The 15,932-nt window shown below is 36.1% G+C and overlaps 1 protein-coding gene across 14 annotated transcripts in view; it reads left to right on the top strand.

Annotated features, from left to right (window-relative positions):
* The window catches only part of AKAP9 (A-kinase anchoring protein 9), a 114,700-nt gene that overhangs the window by 25,766 nt on the left and 73,002 nt on the right, over positions 1–15,932 (top strand). For all 14 annotated transcript variants that reach the window (XR_006740979.1, XM_045578447.1, XM_045578445.1 and 11 more), the window contains 4 exons: positions 167–364; positions 5,432–7,816; positions 13,562–13,775; positions 14,329–14,527. Coding sequence is in view for 13 of the 14 variants with exons in the window: in XM_045578447.1 (XP_045434403.1) it covers positions 167–364; positions 5,432–7,816; positions 13,562–13,775; positions 14,329–14,527 (2,996 nt within the window). In the remaining variant the exon portion in view is untranslated. The remainder of the gene's footprint in view (positions 1–166; positions 365–5,431; positions 7,817–13,561; positions 13,776–14,328; positions 14,528–15,932) is intronic.

Here is a 15,932-nt window from a genome sequence, read left to right as displayed (position 1 = left end):
ATTCTCTGATCAGCCATGACAGTATGTTTGCTGAGGTCTAAAGCCTATAAATTCAACACAGTTCCCAGAAAGAATTGTGAGCCAAGTTAATACTTCCAAGAGGTGTCTATTCCTTAGTGCAGTCACTTCAGAATTTAATACTTTGTGGTTTCTTCTTGTTTTCAAGTTACAGGCTAGTGAAACTCTGAGAAACAGCACTCACAGTAGCACTGCTGCAGATTTACTACAAGCCAAACAACAAATTCTCACTCATCAGCAACAGCTGGAAGCACAAGACCATCTATTAGAAGATTATCAAAAAAAGAAAGAAGACTTCAAAAAGCAAATCAGTTTTTTGCAAGAGAAAATTAAAGCATATGAAATGGTATGTTTATTTTAAAGAGGTAACTTGTAGCAGCTTTATAATTAACTTTCAAGTTTTGTATGCAAGTGTTCATCTTTTTGTTGTATACATGAATTACAAAATGTTATAATTAAGAAAGCTCTTTAAGTTTGTAAAATAATTTTTCACAGTCCATTAGGAATCTAACAATAATAGTTTTAAGATAATAACTCATTACTGAGTTCCTTGAAGGTGATGTGCTTATGTTAAACTGAGTTTTAAGGAGAATTTATAACTAGAATTTCTATTCTTTTTATTCATCTACAGGTATTCTCATTTTAGCCATGGTTATTAAATTCTGAAAATATTTTTAAATATATTTTTATTGATTTCAGAGAAGAAGGGAGAGGGAGAGAGAAATAGAAACATCAATGATGAGAGAGAAGCATTGATTGGCTACCTCCTGCACACCTCACATTGGGGATTGAGCCCTCAACCCGGGCATATGCCCTGACCGGGAATCGAACCCGTGACCTCTTGGTTCCTGTGTTGACCACTGAGCCACACCCAGCTGGGCATGAAAATATTTTTACAGCCAAATGAATTTTTATGGATTTTAGCTAGGAAAAACTAAGTCAGTTCTCTTTATTCACTCTAGTTATGTTTTATATACTTGCCTAGAGCACTTACTTAGCAAATGAGTGCTCCTTGGGGACACACACACACATATATTTACATAGATTATAATCTTAAATCCTAAAAACAACTCTTCCTGGTAGATTATGTTTTATTTATTTTTCAAAAGATAAAATGAGGTTCAGAAGTGTTAAGTGACTTGGCTGTGGCCACCCCACTAACAGTTGCCAGAGTTGGGATTCAAATTCTGTCCAACTGGCCCAAAGTCAGAACATCTTGCACTACACTGCATTCCTCCTACTATCTTTACTCTCCTCTCCATGTAAGAGCTGAAACAAGAAGACAGAGTGTGGTTACCTTATTTGACATCAGCTGGAAATATGCATGTCCAGCCACTCAAATTTTTTGCCACTCTGAACACTTCTGAAAATGACGGAGAGGATTGATTTGGAGTTAAAAATAATAAGTGTCAGCAGTAGATGACTTCACAAATACAGAATTTGTGAATAATGAGGACAGACTGTAGATACAATACAGTACTCTTTATAAACTTAGCAGGTTCTTCTGCAAGAAGAAGTTGAGAAATTTCCAAGGCAGAAGTATTATTTGGTTAATAATAAAAGTATTAGCTACCACTTATTTTTTGTTCACTTGCTACCAGCCAGTATTTAAAATATTTTGCACATATTTACTCATTGAATCATTGCAATAACCTTCTGAGGATGCCAAGGCAAACCAGGATGAAGCAATTTGCCTAAGTATGAGGTAATATGTTAGTAGAAGCTTAACTGGTTTGGCTCAGTGGATAGAGCATCATCCTGCAGACTGAAAGGTCCCAGGTTTGATTCCAGTCAAGGGCATGTACCTTGGTTGCCGGCACATCCCCAGTAGAAGATGTGCAAGAGGCAGCTGATCGATGTTTCTAACTCTATCCTTTTCCCTTTCTCTCTGTAAAAAATCAATAAAACATATTTAAAAAAATAAGTTGGTAGAACCAAATATCAAACCTACATAGTCTGACTTCAGAGACTTTGCTCTTAGGAAAATAGAAAATAAAAAATTTAAGATAAATGGGCATGCTTTACAATCAGGGTGATTTAAAAAGATCATTATGTAGATGTTTACAAAACACCTGTTTTTGTAACATGCCCCTGCAAGAAATAGTGATGCTTAAAATGTGTTCTTTTCTTCACTGGAACTAATGGAATAGTGGACCATGTACACAGATACCACAAAACAAGGATAAGTGTAGGTAATACGTGTGTTGAAAGTTCTGAGTCTGGCTTCATAAAGGAAGTGATTAAGGGTAGGCCTTAGGGAGGAGGTGATATATAAAGTAGGGCAATAAGTTGGAACAATCTCTTTTTAATTGTGTTTTGTTTCCCTGGCAGTTGGCATAAGTGTGGCACATACTAGCTACTCAATACTTATTTGGTAAATAAGTGATTAAATTATGAATCTGAATTGATAGAGATGGGAGAACATTTTTTAAAATATATTTTTAATTGATTTTAGAAAGGAAGGGAGAGGAAGAGATAGAAACATAAATGCTGAAGAGAGAATCATTAATTAGCTGCTTCCTACATGTCCCCCCACTGGGGACTGAGCCCGAAACCCAGGCATGTGCCCTTGACTAGAATCGAACCTGGAACTCTTCAATCTGCAGGCCGACTCACTATCCACTGAGCCAAACCAGCCAGGGCAAGATGGGAGAACATTTTTTACAGAAGATGGAGTGTTCATAGGAACCCAGGTGATACATATATAGGGAATAAAAAGTAGTTTAACTAGAAAGTGATAGTCTTTGAAAATGTCCCTTTCTAGGATGAAAGTAAAAAGACAATCTAGTTTAGAAGCATAGAAATTAAATTTAATTGTATTATATTTAGTTGGCAGAATAATGAAAGGTTATTTAAAATTCAAATAATTCATTGATGTAGGGGAATAACCTTAGTTGATTTGAATGTTAGCAAGAATACTTTATTGTCAGTTCATCACATATTTTTCCCCCTTTGAATGAATTCTCCTGAATAGTAGTTTCACCAGAGTAGCTGAGGGACTAAAGCATTAGGGTGATAGTTGAAACTGTCTTCATCCCCTAGACAACTGTTTGATAATTCCAGGCTTGCTTACGTTGTCTTAATCCTCTGAACTTCCCGTGTAGTCATAGGCAGGAAGTATATTATTCCCTACTCTCTCAGGGTCCAGAAGTAGAGGGGCTGTATATTCAACCACAGGGCTGTCTTTTTTTTTTTTTTTTTTCCTTAAATATAAAATAATAAGTAGTTTAAAACCATCTATTTTGAAATAAATGGTACTACAAAAAATGAACCATGAATTTGTATTATTTAATAGTTAAGTGTAGAATTATTGTTATTTGTTTACAGTTATATCAAGTGATGGACAATTTTGAATTAATGAAACTGTTCTGTGAGAGTTTTCCCCCTACAGAAAATCAGGAGACAGAAATGTTACAGATAAATAACTATGTTCACATTTTCAAGACTAATTACTTATTTAACAACTTAACTGAAGTTGACCTCAGTAAACTGATTATACTTTCTTATAGGTTCCAAATGCCCTATAGATTTTTTTCCTAGTATACAGTTATATTACATTTATATATTTACATATAAATATATTTCTTTTGCTTTAACAATTAATATATTTATTTTAGTGTCAAGCGTATTCTGTGAGATAGAGAAAATATCTTTATATTTTTTTATAGATGAAAAACCCTAAGATTTCAGAGATTAAGCTGGTTTAAATATCATATAGTAGTGCTGAAATTAACATAAGAAGGCTTAGTCCTTGGTAATAACTTATGGTGACATTGGATGAGATATGTGATACCAAGGCAGAAACTGATAGGATTTTGCTCTCAAGTGACTGCACAGAAAAGCATTCATTGCCTAGGTTAATTTATATATTGATAGTAAAGAATGTGGCCTTTTTCTTGTAGGATCAGAAGTCTGATTTGGTTTTTATTTTCTTTCAACTGAGACGAGTTGTCTCAGTTTATTTTCCAAGTTCAAGAGACTAATTTTTAAATCTTAAATACAAGATTTTTATTTTATTTGGGGGGGGGCGGGGAGAAGGCAGTATTTATGTAGTGTTAATCCTCACCAAAGGATTTTTTTTCCCCATTGATTTTTAGATAGAGTGGAAGGAGTTGAGGAGAGAGAGAGAGAAAAAAAACACTGAGAGAGATACATGCACGTGCCCCCACCAGGGCCCAGGATCAAACCTGCCACCCAGGTACAGGAATGGAATCTGCGACCCCTTGGTGCATGGGGTGACACTCTAATCACTGAGCAACACAGGCCAGGGCTTACATATAAGATTATTACTTTATAATGAAAAATAATTTTCCCAAAGACCTGTATACTTCAAGTTCCTTTGGGTTTACTTTTGAAGAGCCAAATAATAATAAAAGAAAGTTGTTCAGTGAGCATGAGATCAAGGAATGTTATAGGAATCGAATATTCAGGGCATTAGGCTGTGAGAACCTGATGTATTCATCTCAAAGTAGGAATGGTCATGCCTCTGGACTGGAATTCTTAAATTCTGTTTGCTGCAACCCCCTACATTTCCTTCTACATTTGGAATGTGGTTTCCCAGAAGGATCAGAATTCTCAGTCTCCTGGCACCTTTGTTCTCTTCCCTAGACTGACTATACAGGAATGGGCTCTGCCAACAATTCCTTCTGAGGCTTTTCTTTGTCTGGGCTTTGACATTCTTGCTTTATATATGTTAATATATTCATTCGAGGTGCCTTTACTAGTAAATCCCCTTGGACTGGGACTCTTGTCTCCTTAAGGTGATTTAATTTACCTACTTATAGTCTGTTCCATTCTTTGGATTTTACTTTTTTCTTTGTTCTTGAGTCTACAACCCTTAACTACATAGGCAACTAACTAACAGAGGGAAAACTTCAGCTCCATGGCTCCTGCTTGACTTATTTTGGTATCAGACTCCTGTGAATGATTGTGCTTAATGATAATCACAGCTTTGGCAAGTGTTCTGGGTTTAGGCTTACCTACAATTCTAAAATAGAATACCAAACCAGGAAAAAGTATCTGTCCCACTTTCAAATTTCTATTAAAACCAGAATTCTAGGACCAAGTTGATATGTCATACATGGTAGGGTTGTCTTGCATGTTGCTTGAGGTTCAATCACTTAGGTGCTGCATATCCCTAAATTTCTAATTTACTTAGCCCCAGGAATGAAGTTAAGGCACTTGCCCATCAAATACCTTCAGGTCACTAGAATACACGGGAGGAACCTTGATTTTTAAGACTTTCTTCTAGAGCTATAAATTTTCTCACTGGCTTGAGAAAATTGAGGGACAGCAGTCACTTTTTATATGATTATATGATTATGTAAAAATCTTACTTTTTGAGGTTAAGTGACATAAGTTCCTAGGAACTAAAAATATCATTTTTAAATTTTCTTTTTTTTTCTTTTTAAAGGAACAAGATAAAAGAGTAGAAAGTTCAAATAAAGAAGTTCAAGAAAAGGAAGCAATCATTGAAGAATTAAATACAAAAATAATTAAAGAAGAAAGAAAAACTTCTGAGCTAAAGGATAAAGTCGCAGCTGCTGACAGATTACTGGAAGAATTACAAGAACAGGTTGTACAAAAGAACCAAGAGTTAAAAAATATGAATTTAGAGCTGACTAATTCCAAGCAAAAGGAAAGACAGTGTTCTGAGGAAATAAAACAATTAATGGGGACAGTTGAAGAACTTCAGAAGAAAAACCATAAAGAGAGCCAATTTGAAACTGATATCATGCAAAGAATGGAACAAGAAACACAAAGAAAGTTAGAACAACTCCGGGCAGAGCTGGATGAGATGTATGGACAGCAGATAGTACAGATGAAACAAGAGTTAATAAAACAACACATATCACAGATAGATGAACTTAAAGCACAACATAAGGGAGAGATGGATAATGCTTTTAGATCATGTCCAAATATTACAGTTAATGAAGATCAAGTAAAGTTAATGAATATGGCAATAAATGAACTGAATATAAAATTGCAAGATACTAACTCTCAAAAAGAAAAACTCAAGGAAGAACTAGGAATAATTTTAGGAGAAAAGTCTACTCTACAAAGACAGCTTGAAGACCTTTTTGAAGAATTGAGTTTTTCAAGAGACCAAATTCAGAGAGCTAGACAGACAATAGCTGAACAGGAAAGTAAACTAAATGAAGCACATAAGTCCCTTAGTACAGTGGAGGATTTGAAAGCTGAGATTGTATCTGCCTCCGAATCCAGGAAGGAATTAGAATTAAAACATGAAGCAGAAGTTACAAATTATAAGATAAAACTTGAAATGTTGGAAAGAGAAAAGAATGCTGTGTTAGATAGAATGGCGGAATCACAAGAAGCTGAATTAGAGAGACTGAGAACACAGCTTCTGTTTAGTCATGAAGAAGAACTTTCCAAACTAAAGGAAGATTTAGAAATTGAGCATCGAATAAATATTGAAAAACTTAAAGATAATTTAGGCATTCACTATAAACAGCAGATAGATGGCTTACAGAATGAAATGAGTCAAAAGATAGAAAACATACAGTTTGAAAGAGACAATTTGATAACTAAGCAGAATCAATTAATTTTGGAAATTTCAAAGCTAAAAGATTTACAGCAGTCCCTTGTGAATTCAAAATCAGAAGAAATGGCTCTTCAAATCAGTGAACTTCAAAAAGAAATTGAAATACTCAGACAAGAAGAAAAGGAAAAGGGTACACTTGAACAAGAAGTTCAAGAATTGCAACTTAAAACTGAATTATTGGAGAAACAAATGAAGGAAAAGGAGGATGACCTTCAAGAAAAATTTGTGCAACTTGAAGCAGAGAATAGTATTCTTAAAGATGAAAAAAAAGCTCTTGAAGACATGTTGAAAATACATACTCCTGTTAACCAAGAAGAAAGATTAGTTTGCATGGAGTCCATTAAGTCCAAATCCAAAGATGGTAGCTGGCAAACAGAAATAGAAATGCTCACTGAGGAAAATGAAGACCTCAAAAAACAATGTACTCAGCTAAATGAAGAGATTGAGAAGCAAAGAAACACTTTTTCATTTGCTGAAAAAAATTTTGAAGTTAACTATCAAGAGTTACAAGAGGATTATGCTTGCCTTCTCAAGGCAAAAAATGATTTAGAAGATAGTAAAAATAAACAAGAGGTAGAGTATAGAAGTAAGCTTGAAGCACTTAGTGAAGAACTTCATCATTTGCAAAGAATAAGTCCAGCTACAGCAAAAATAAAAAGTTCAATGTTTGATGACAACAAAACTTTTATAGCAGAATCATTGGAAATTGGTGAGGTGGTTGAAAAGGATACAACAGAACTTATGGAAAAACTTGAGGTAACCAAGCGAGAAAAATTAGAACTGTCAGAAAGACTGACTGACCTCTCTGAACAATTAAAACAGAAACATGGCGAAATTTGTTTTCTAAGTGAAGAAGTTAAATCTTTAAAACAAGAGAAAGAGCAAGTTTTATTGAGATGTAAAGAGCTAGAAGTCATAATTAACCATAATAGGACAGAAGATGTAAGTGGATGTGATGTTCAGTTACATTCTTTAAACGATGGAATTGTGACTATGACAAGCAGGGAATCTGGAGGATCAGTTTCTAAAATAAGTAAAGATTTTGGTGCATCAAAAATAGTGGAGGATGAGAAAATAACTTTTGAAAATATGACTATTGGGAAAGAAAGCAAACAAGAACAGTTGTGTTGGGATCACTTGCCATCTGTGACAAATGAAGTATCACCTGGGATAACTGAACCAAGTGACAATGATAAACTTCAGCAGGAACTTGGTGTACTTAAATCAGAACAGGTATGTTTACTTATTTATATATGCTAAAGCACATTGCTAATGTATGCTTCATACTAAAAAAAAAAGTTTTTATTTTTCTAAAATAAATTAACCTCCTTATAGGAGAATGAAAGTGAACCCTATAATATACTTTTTATTTGGGCCTGTCATTTATTATTTCTCTTACCTGTTTTTTCTTAAACATTGTTGACTTTCTTTCAGTTCATCTGTGTTGTACATTCTGCTCAACAAATAAAAAAAATAATGCTTTCACATTTTCTTTGAAAAGGCAAGAGTTTAAATAACTATGTTCAGAATATAAACTTTACAAAAATTATTTTTTTACTATTTTGTTACAGTCTCAAAGATCAGTTTCAGAATTTTAATTCATACTGGTGTTTTCAAGGTTCCACAACTGAAAATTCACTCTTAAATTTAAAGTACTCTATATAGTTGTTCAGTAGTTATGAAACTATATTTCCCTGAAAAAAATCTCAATTTAAACCCTAGAGTTTTCTCTGAGTATCATTATACCTGAAAGGGGATAAAGTATTAATTCTAAATAGAGTTAAAGAATGCATGTATAAGTAATAATAGATCACTCCCAACAATTTATATTTGCTAGATAAAATATTAGAAATAACAGGAAAATTCCACTGGGTGTCTTATGTAATGATATTAACTCAGTCTTTGTGTTTCTTCATTTATGTAACAAGTATTTACTGAATCTCTTGCCAGGTATAGGTGTATAATGGCAAACAAGAGAAAGATGATTCCAGATCTCAAAGAGCACATAAATTCTGGTGAAGGAGGCAGGCAGTATACAAGGAAACAAGTAGAGTAGTTAGAAATAGTGGTAAGTCCTAGGAAGAAAAAAAACAGTTAAGGTGATAGAGAATGAAGGGTAGTGATGTGGGGGTAGCATTAAATAGAGTGGTCAGGAAAGGTTTCTTGGAGGAAGTGACATTTGAACTGAGATCTGAATGAAAGGGAAGAGCCTACAACAAGGAAATCAGAGCAATTGTGAAGATATAGATGGATTTGAGTTGCAGAATGAAAGTGTGTTAGTTGATTTTGAGAGAGGAAGAGTGGAAGAAGAGTTTGAAGAAGTAAGAGGCCAGATCTTGGGGAGCCTTATAGCCTTTGTAAGATGTTGAGATTTTATTTTATACTAGAGGCCTGATGCACAAAATTCGTGCATAGGCAGGGTCCCTAGGCCTGGCCAGCAATCAGGGCCAATCTGCGGGGTGACTGGCAGGGCAATTGCCTACCCCCTACCCCGCCCCTGCTGGCACCCACCTTGGCTGGCCTGGGGCCTGCAGGCTGGGGGAAGTTTCTGCATGGAGTGTCTGCCCCCTGGTGGTCAGTGCTTGTCATAGCGGCTGGTCTTTCCACCATTTGGTCGATTTGCATATTAGGATTTTATTATATAGGATACAATAAGAAACCACTGGAAAGTTTTCTCTTTATTAGTTTAATATATTCAGATACATAATATATCATATGTGAAGATAGTTTCCATTTTAATAACTTAAATCACATGTGTCAAACACAAGGCCCGCGGGCCAAATCCGTCCCGCCAGGCCTTGCAATGTGGCCCGCACCGCGCTGTCATCACTGCACTCCGCTGCGTTTCCATCACAATGACAGTTTATGACTGTTCAGTAAACCATTCGGCCCGCGATTTAGGCTGGATTTTAGATTTTGGCCCCTTCTCTGATTGAGTTCGACACCCCTAACTTAAATAATTACAAAATTCAAATTGCATAATTATTAATGATTGCTAAATATCTGAAATTATTTTTAAAACATTAAAATGATTTTAATTTAATTTTTTAAAAATATATTTTTATTGATTTCAGAGAAAAAGGGAGATAGAAATATCAATGATGGGAGAGAAACATTGATTGGCTGCCTCCTGCATGCCCCCCACTGGGGACTGAGCCCACAACCCAGGCATGTGCCCTTGACCAGAATTGAACCTGGGACCTTTGAGTCCACAGACCGACACTCTGTACACTGAGCCAAACCAGCTAGGACTAATTAATCCTAAAATACCAGAAATTATTTACAAAGCATTATTAGAAGAGGACCTAAATTTGAAGATAATAAAATGGTCATGTTTTTTTCAATAGAAATTTTATTTCCTCTACTAAAGATGACATTAACTTACAGAAAGTGAAGAAAGGCAAGCCTATAAATTGTCCCTGCCCACTCACCACTACCAAGACAAACGCCCTGCTTGGTAGGGAGGAGAGGGAATATGTGTGTATGGAAGGAAGCTCACAGAAGAAACTGAGCATAATTTACACAACAGTGACACCTAAGAGGAATCGAAATATGCTTAGAAATAATGCTAAGGCCACACCAATTACTACTCTTGGGACTAAATACACTTAGTAAATAGATCAGATATCTCTCACTGAAACCAAAATAAATGTGGGTGTTAAGATTTTTTTTATAATTAAAGGTAACATAATTTTGAAGTATAATCCCATATGAATATAATTAGGAAGTTTGAGCAGGAGGAAAATAATATCACAGAAGTCTCATCAATGTCAGGATTCAAGGAAGAGGGAGGAGTGGCAGAAATGCTACTGATATGATTGATTATTGATGCTTGGGGATAACATGGATTGAAATGTATATGTGTAAAATTGAAGGTAATAATTAGAATTGAAAAAAATATTGGCATTTAGAAACTATAAGAGGAACAACTAGAATATCAGCTCTTTGAAAGCAAGAACTCTTGCTGTATTTCTAGGGACTAGAATGATGTCCGACATAAGATAGGCAGTTAAGATTTTTTAAATGAGTGAATAAAAGAAAGAATAAACAAAACAAAGCCAGTTTATCAAGAACCAACAGTGAAACAGCATAAACTTTCATGTTAGATTATGTTTTCAAATTGATATAGATTATTGATAATATTATTTTATGCTTTTTTGCAAATATCCTTTTGATATTTGGGGTGGGAAATTAGGGAATTAGATCCTTTCCCTTTAGAATACAGTAACTCCAGATTGATTAAAGTATTTTACAAATACTACAAAACAAGTTGAAAGACTGGGATTACATATTTGCCACATATAGTAAAAAAGGGGGGAGGTTAATCTCAAGAAGGTGTAAAGAATACTAATGTAAGAAGAGGATTAAAATTATAAAATTGAACAAAAGATATGTACAGACATTTGTCTCAGAATAGGAAACCAAAATGGCTAATAAACATGAAAGGATATTTTTAACTTTATAAATTGATATAACAAAAAACAAAACAAAACAGCATTTTCTAGCACTAGCTGGTCTGGATCAGTGGACTGAAGGGTACTGGGTTGTGGGCTTGATCTCCAGTGGGGGGCATGCAGGGTGCAGCCGATCAATGATTCTCATCATCGATGTTTCTATCTCTCTCTCTCCCTCTCCTTTTCTCTCTGAAATCAATAAATACATATATTTTAAATGTGTAAAACAAACAAACAAAGATGGATTTATTAAAAAACAAACAAAACAAAAAAACCCAGCATTTTCTACCCATCAGATTGCAAAATAAGTCTCAGTAAAAAGTGTAGTGAAGCAATGGGAGCAATGAGGACTCATACACTGGTAATGCCAATATACATTGGTATAATTATATATAAAACTAGAGACACGGTGCACGAAATTTGTGCACGGGGTTGGGGTGGGGGTGTCCTTCAGCCCAGCCTGCACCCTCTCCAATCTGGGATCCCTCTCACAATCCAGAACTGCTGGCTCCTAACTGCTTGTCTGCCTTCCTTCCTGATTGCCTCTAACAGCTTCTGCCTGCCAGCCTGATCACCCTCTTAACCACTCCCATTCCAATCTGATTGATGTCTAGCTGCTCCCCTGCCAGCCTGTTTCCCCCCAACTTCCCTCCTCTGCCGGCCTCGTCACCTCTAACTGCCCTCCCCTGTAGAGTTGATCGCCTCCAACTGCCCTTCCTTGCAGGCCTGGTGCCTCCCAACTGCCCTCCCCTGATGACCATCTTGTGGCCATCTTTTGTCCACATAGGGGCAGGATCTTTGACCACATGGGGGCAGCCATCTTGTGTGTTGGAGTGATGGTCAATCTGCATATTACTCTTTTATTAGATAGGATAGAGGCCTGGTGCATGGGTGGGGGCCAGGTGATTTGCCCTGAAGAATGTCCTGGATGAGGGTGGGGTTCCCTTTGGGCGAAGGGCCTTTGGTGGTTTGCAGGCCAGCCATGCCTCCTGGTGACCCAAGCGGAGGCCCTGGTATCTGGAATTAATTTACTTTCTGCTCTAGGCTACAATTGAAACGTTGTAGCTTAGAGCAGAGCCAAACCTGCTCGCTCCTGTGGCCGGCAGCCATTTCTGTTGGTATATATCTTCTATAATTGAAACTTTGTAACCTGGAGTGGAGGCCTAGGCTGGCCAGGGTGTGTGGAAAAGCTTTGCTTCTTCCATTGCCAGGGGCTGCTCTTTCCAGCTCTCTGGCTGCCACCATTTCTGTTTGGATTTGTTTACCTTCTATAATTGAAACTTTGTAGCCTTGAGTGGAGGCCTGGGCCGGCAAGGGCAGGTGGAAAGCTTGACTTCCTCTGTTGCCTGGGAAACCCAAGCTTCCCTCCTGCTCTCTGTAGCTGTAGCCATCTTGGTTGGGTTTAGTTGCATACTCACTCTGAGTGTCTGGTGGGTATAGAGGAGGTATGGTCAATTTGCATATTACTCTTTTATTAGGTAGGATGTTTTGGTAAAATCTAATACAGTTAATGTACATTAGCTACAACCCAAATACTATATTTCTAGGTGGCTCTCAGTGTGGTTCCTGACCAGCGACTTCAGTATCACTTGGAAACTGGTTAAAACTCAAATTCTTGAGCCCCACACCCAATATCCAGAAACAGAAATTCTGGAGGAAGGGCCTAGCTATCTGTTTTAATAAGCACTCCAGATGAATCTGGTGCATACTAAAGTCTGAGAAAGCTCTGGCACATTTTACAAGGGATGTGTATAAGAATTTATTGCAACATTTTTTGAAATATAAAAAAGTAGAAATCCAGTTTATCTCCAAAAAAGAAATGGGAAGATTATGGTGTATTCGTATATACTACATTACAGTTAAAATAAGTTAACCTGTATTTACATGGATAATTCTCAGAAGGATATTGCATGAGGAGAGTGTTTTGTAACAAATACCATTTTGCACTATTTATGTGAATTCCGTAGAACACTAAATATAGTACATTGTCTACAGATATGTTGAGAAGTGACAATATACGTAGTGGACTAGACTTGTAACTAATGTGATAATGATTGTCTCTGGAGAAGGAGGAATGGGAATATTGTAGGCTAAATTTTACTTATATTTTTGTTTTAAACCAAAAAACTGTGTAGAGAGGAGAAATCTGTTTTAAAAAGACAAAATATTAGTATTTGTTAATATGGGGTGTGAATACATAGATGTTTATTACATTTTTATTTGTATTTCTTTACATTTAAAATATTTTTAAATAAAAATAAAAGATGATGCCATAGTAACTATACCAAATATCAGAATTTATCATAAATTTTAGCTAATGAAAGCATTATGGCACTTTCCTTGAAAAAGATAAGTAGATCAATGCAGCAGAATGAAAATTTAGACTTCACTTTTCTTACATGAATTTTTTAAATGTAATTTTATGTATTTTCCATTTTGTGGTCAGTATATGCAAGAAAACAGAAGTTAAATTACTTGATTTGTTATTTTTAAATTTTCTAACGTATATACACTCACTTTTAAGAATGAATTAAGGCTACAAATGGAAGCTCAACGTATATGCCTCTCTCTGGTTTATTCGACTCATGTGGATCAGGTTCGTGCATACATGGAAAATGAAAAAGATAAAGCTCTTAGCAATCTTAAAGAGGAACTTATTTTTGCTCAAGAAGAAAAAATCAAGGAACTTCAGAAAATTCACCAGTTAGAGATACAGAATATAAAAACACAGGAAACAGGTAAATGGTTTTTGACAAAATTGTAAGTACTATGAAGTAAATAAATGATTTTGTTCTTGTCTTAGAGCCCATAGAGGAAGGTAATTGTATATCTTAGTCTTGGATTCATTTGTTTATCAAGTGCTTATGAAATCTAAAATTACTGAAATACGTTCCCAAAGGAAGTCAAATCCAGTGGGAAAGCAATATAAACTGTTAGAAAACAGTAGGACAATTTCTATAATAGAATGAATAGAAAGAATGGTAGGAGAGAGGAAAGTCTAGTACTTCCTTGGAGGACGAGTAGGGTCAGGCAGTGGGCAGGAGTAGGGAGGTTGGAATTTTAGGGCAGGCTCCTGAGATTTAAACCTACAAGTGTGACAGACCGCATCCAAATTGGAGAATTGAGAGTGCAAGGTGTGTGAAAAAATAGTGAGGGATAAAGTCCAGATTATTAGCAGGAGCTTGATCAGGAATAGCTTTATATATGAATATTCTCTGCACACACAGAAAAGTAATTGTGGTATTTCACTAAGAAGTATGTATTAAATGTCTTTTCTTACGTTTATCTTAGATGCCAGTCATAAAAGCAAGTTATCGACCCTGCAACATATTGAAAAAATTAAACAACTTGAAAGACAAGTCCAAGAATTAGAAAAACTCACATCCTCTTTGCAGCAACAGTTGAAAGAAACTGAAGAAAACCATGAGGCAGAGATCCATTGTTTGCAGAAAAGGCTTCAAGCTGTTAGTGAGTCCGCAGTTCAGCCAAGGTATCCATCTACTTATAATTTCAATTAATAGTATTTGTAGCTTAGTAACATTCATAGGATGGTTGTTTTAAGGGGGGAAAAGTAACTTAAGCAAAGTTATTTGAAAGAGATGGGATATAGTAGTATCAAGAAATAAGAACAGGAAGTAGTTATCTTAAAATGTGTAAAGTAATATTAATGTAAACCACACATTTTATTATAGGAATTTTACTTACACCTATATTTTATAAGGGTTCTGGTTGTTATTAATCTGCTGGATTAAATGAGGCAGTGTGCATGTACTTGTTGTTTATTGTATGCCTAGTCTTTATTACTTTGAGGAATACACAAATACTCTAAGATACGATCATTCCAGTCATGGCTGGACTTTCCCCACTTGATTGTCTAATGCTCAGATTCACCATGTCCAAAATAAAATTCTGGATTCTCTCCTCAAAATATACTTCTTCCACAGCATCTCCATCTATGGTGACTCCTCTTCTCTCAGAGCTCACTTTCACTTATCAGTAAATGCTGTTACCTATACCTCCAAAATACATCCAAACTGGACCACTTCTCCCCACTCCTCTGGTCGCTGCCATCGTCATGTCTCACCTGGATTGTGGCAGCAGCCTATCTCCCAGCTTCTACCTGAACTCTTCCCCAGAGTCTGAACTCAACACAGTTTCAGAACTTTGCTTTTAAAATTTAAGACAGATGAAGTTATTCCAGAGCTCTTGTGTTCTTACACTGCTATTATGGGGGCCTGCATGATGAGTCCCTATTACTTCTCTGACTTTATCTCCAACTGACTTGCCTGTCATTTACTGTTCTCAAGCTAGTGCACTTGAGATTGTCAAATCGTGGATATGCTCCTGCTTTAGGGACTTCTCATTTCTGTTCCTTCCATTAGTGGGCATTTGATCCTGTTAAAATGTCCATGAAGACATTTGGTCCACACCAAAAGGTCTGATATTTAAATCCCACTCTTCTGCAAGACTCAAACACCAGCGCCTCTACCTAACCTCTATGCCATCCCCAGCTAGACTACTGAGGTGAGAAGGATCGTTATTGGCGATACAGTCACCACATAGTTATTCAACCAATAAAACATGAGAGTGTTTTTATGTATTCTGTAAACCAAAAATATAAGTAAACATTATGGGCCATTTGAACCCAGGGACATTTTCTAACCATGGATGGTTTTTAACAGGATTAAATATCAAGGTCCATTTGGCATGGACCAAATATATTCATAGTAGTTTCTGATAGGACCAAATTTCAAGGACCTTTTCATGGGAACCAAACATTTCAGTGGACATTTTGAACAGGACCAAATGTCCTGCAAGGGTTCCTTTTACCTAAGTGATCTTTCTCCAGATGCTTGCATGCCCAACACACTCACCTCCATGGGGTCTTTGTTCAA

The sequence above is a fragment of the Pipistrellus kuhlii genome, unplaced genomic scaffold (assembly GCF_014108245.1).
Source record: "Pipistrellus kuhlii isolate mPipKuh1 unplaced genomic scaffold, mPipKuh1.p scaffold_m20_p_10, whole genome shotgun sequence".
Classification (NCBI taxonomy): domain Eukaryota; kingdom Metazoa; phylum Chordata; class Mammalia; order Chiroptera; family Vespertilionidae; genus Pipistrellus; species Pipistrellus kuhlii.
The sequence above is the reverse complement of the archived record's forward strand: the minus strand, read 5'-3'. Positions and strand labels throughout refer to the sequence as shown.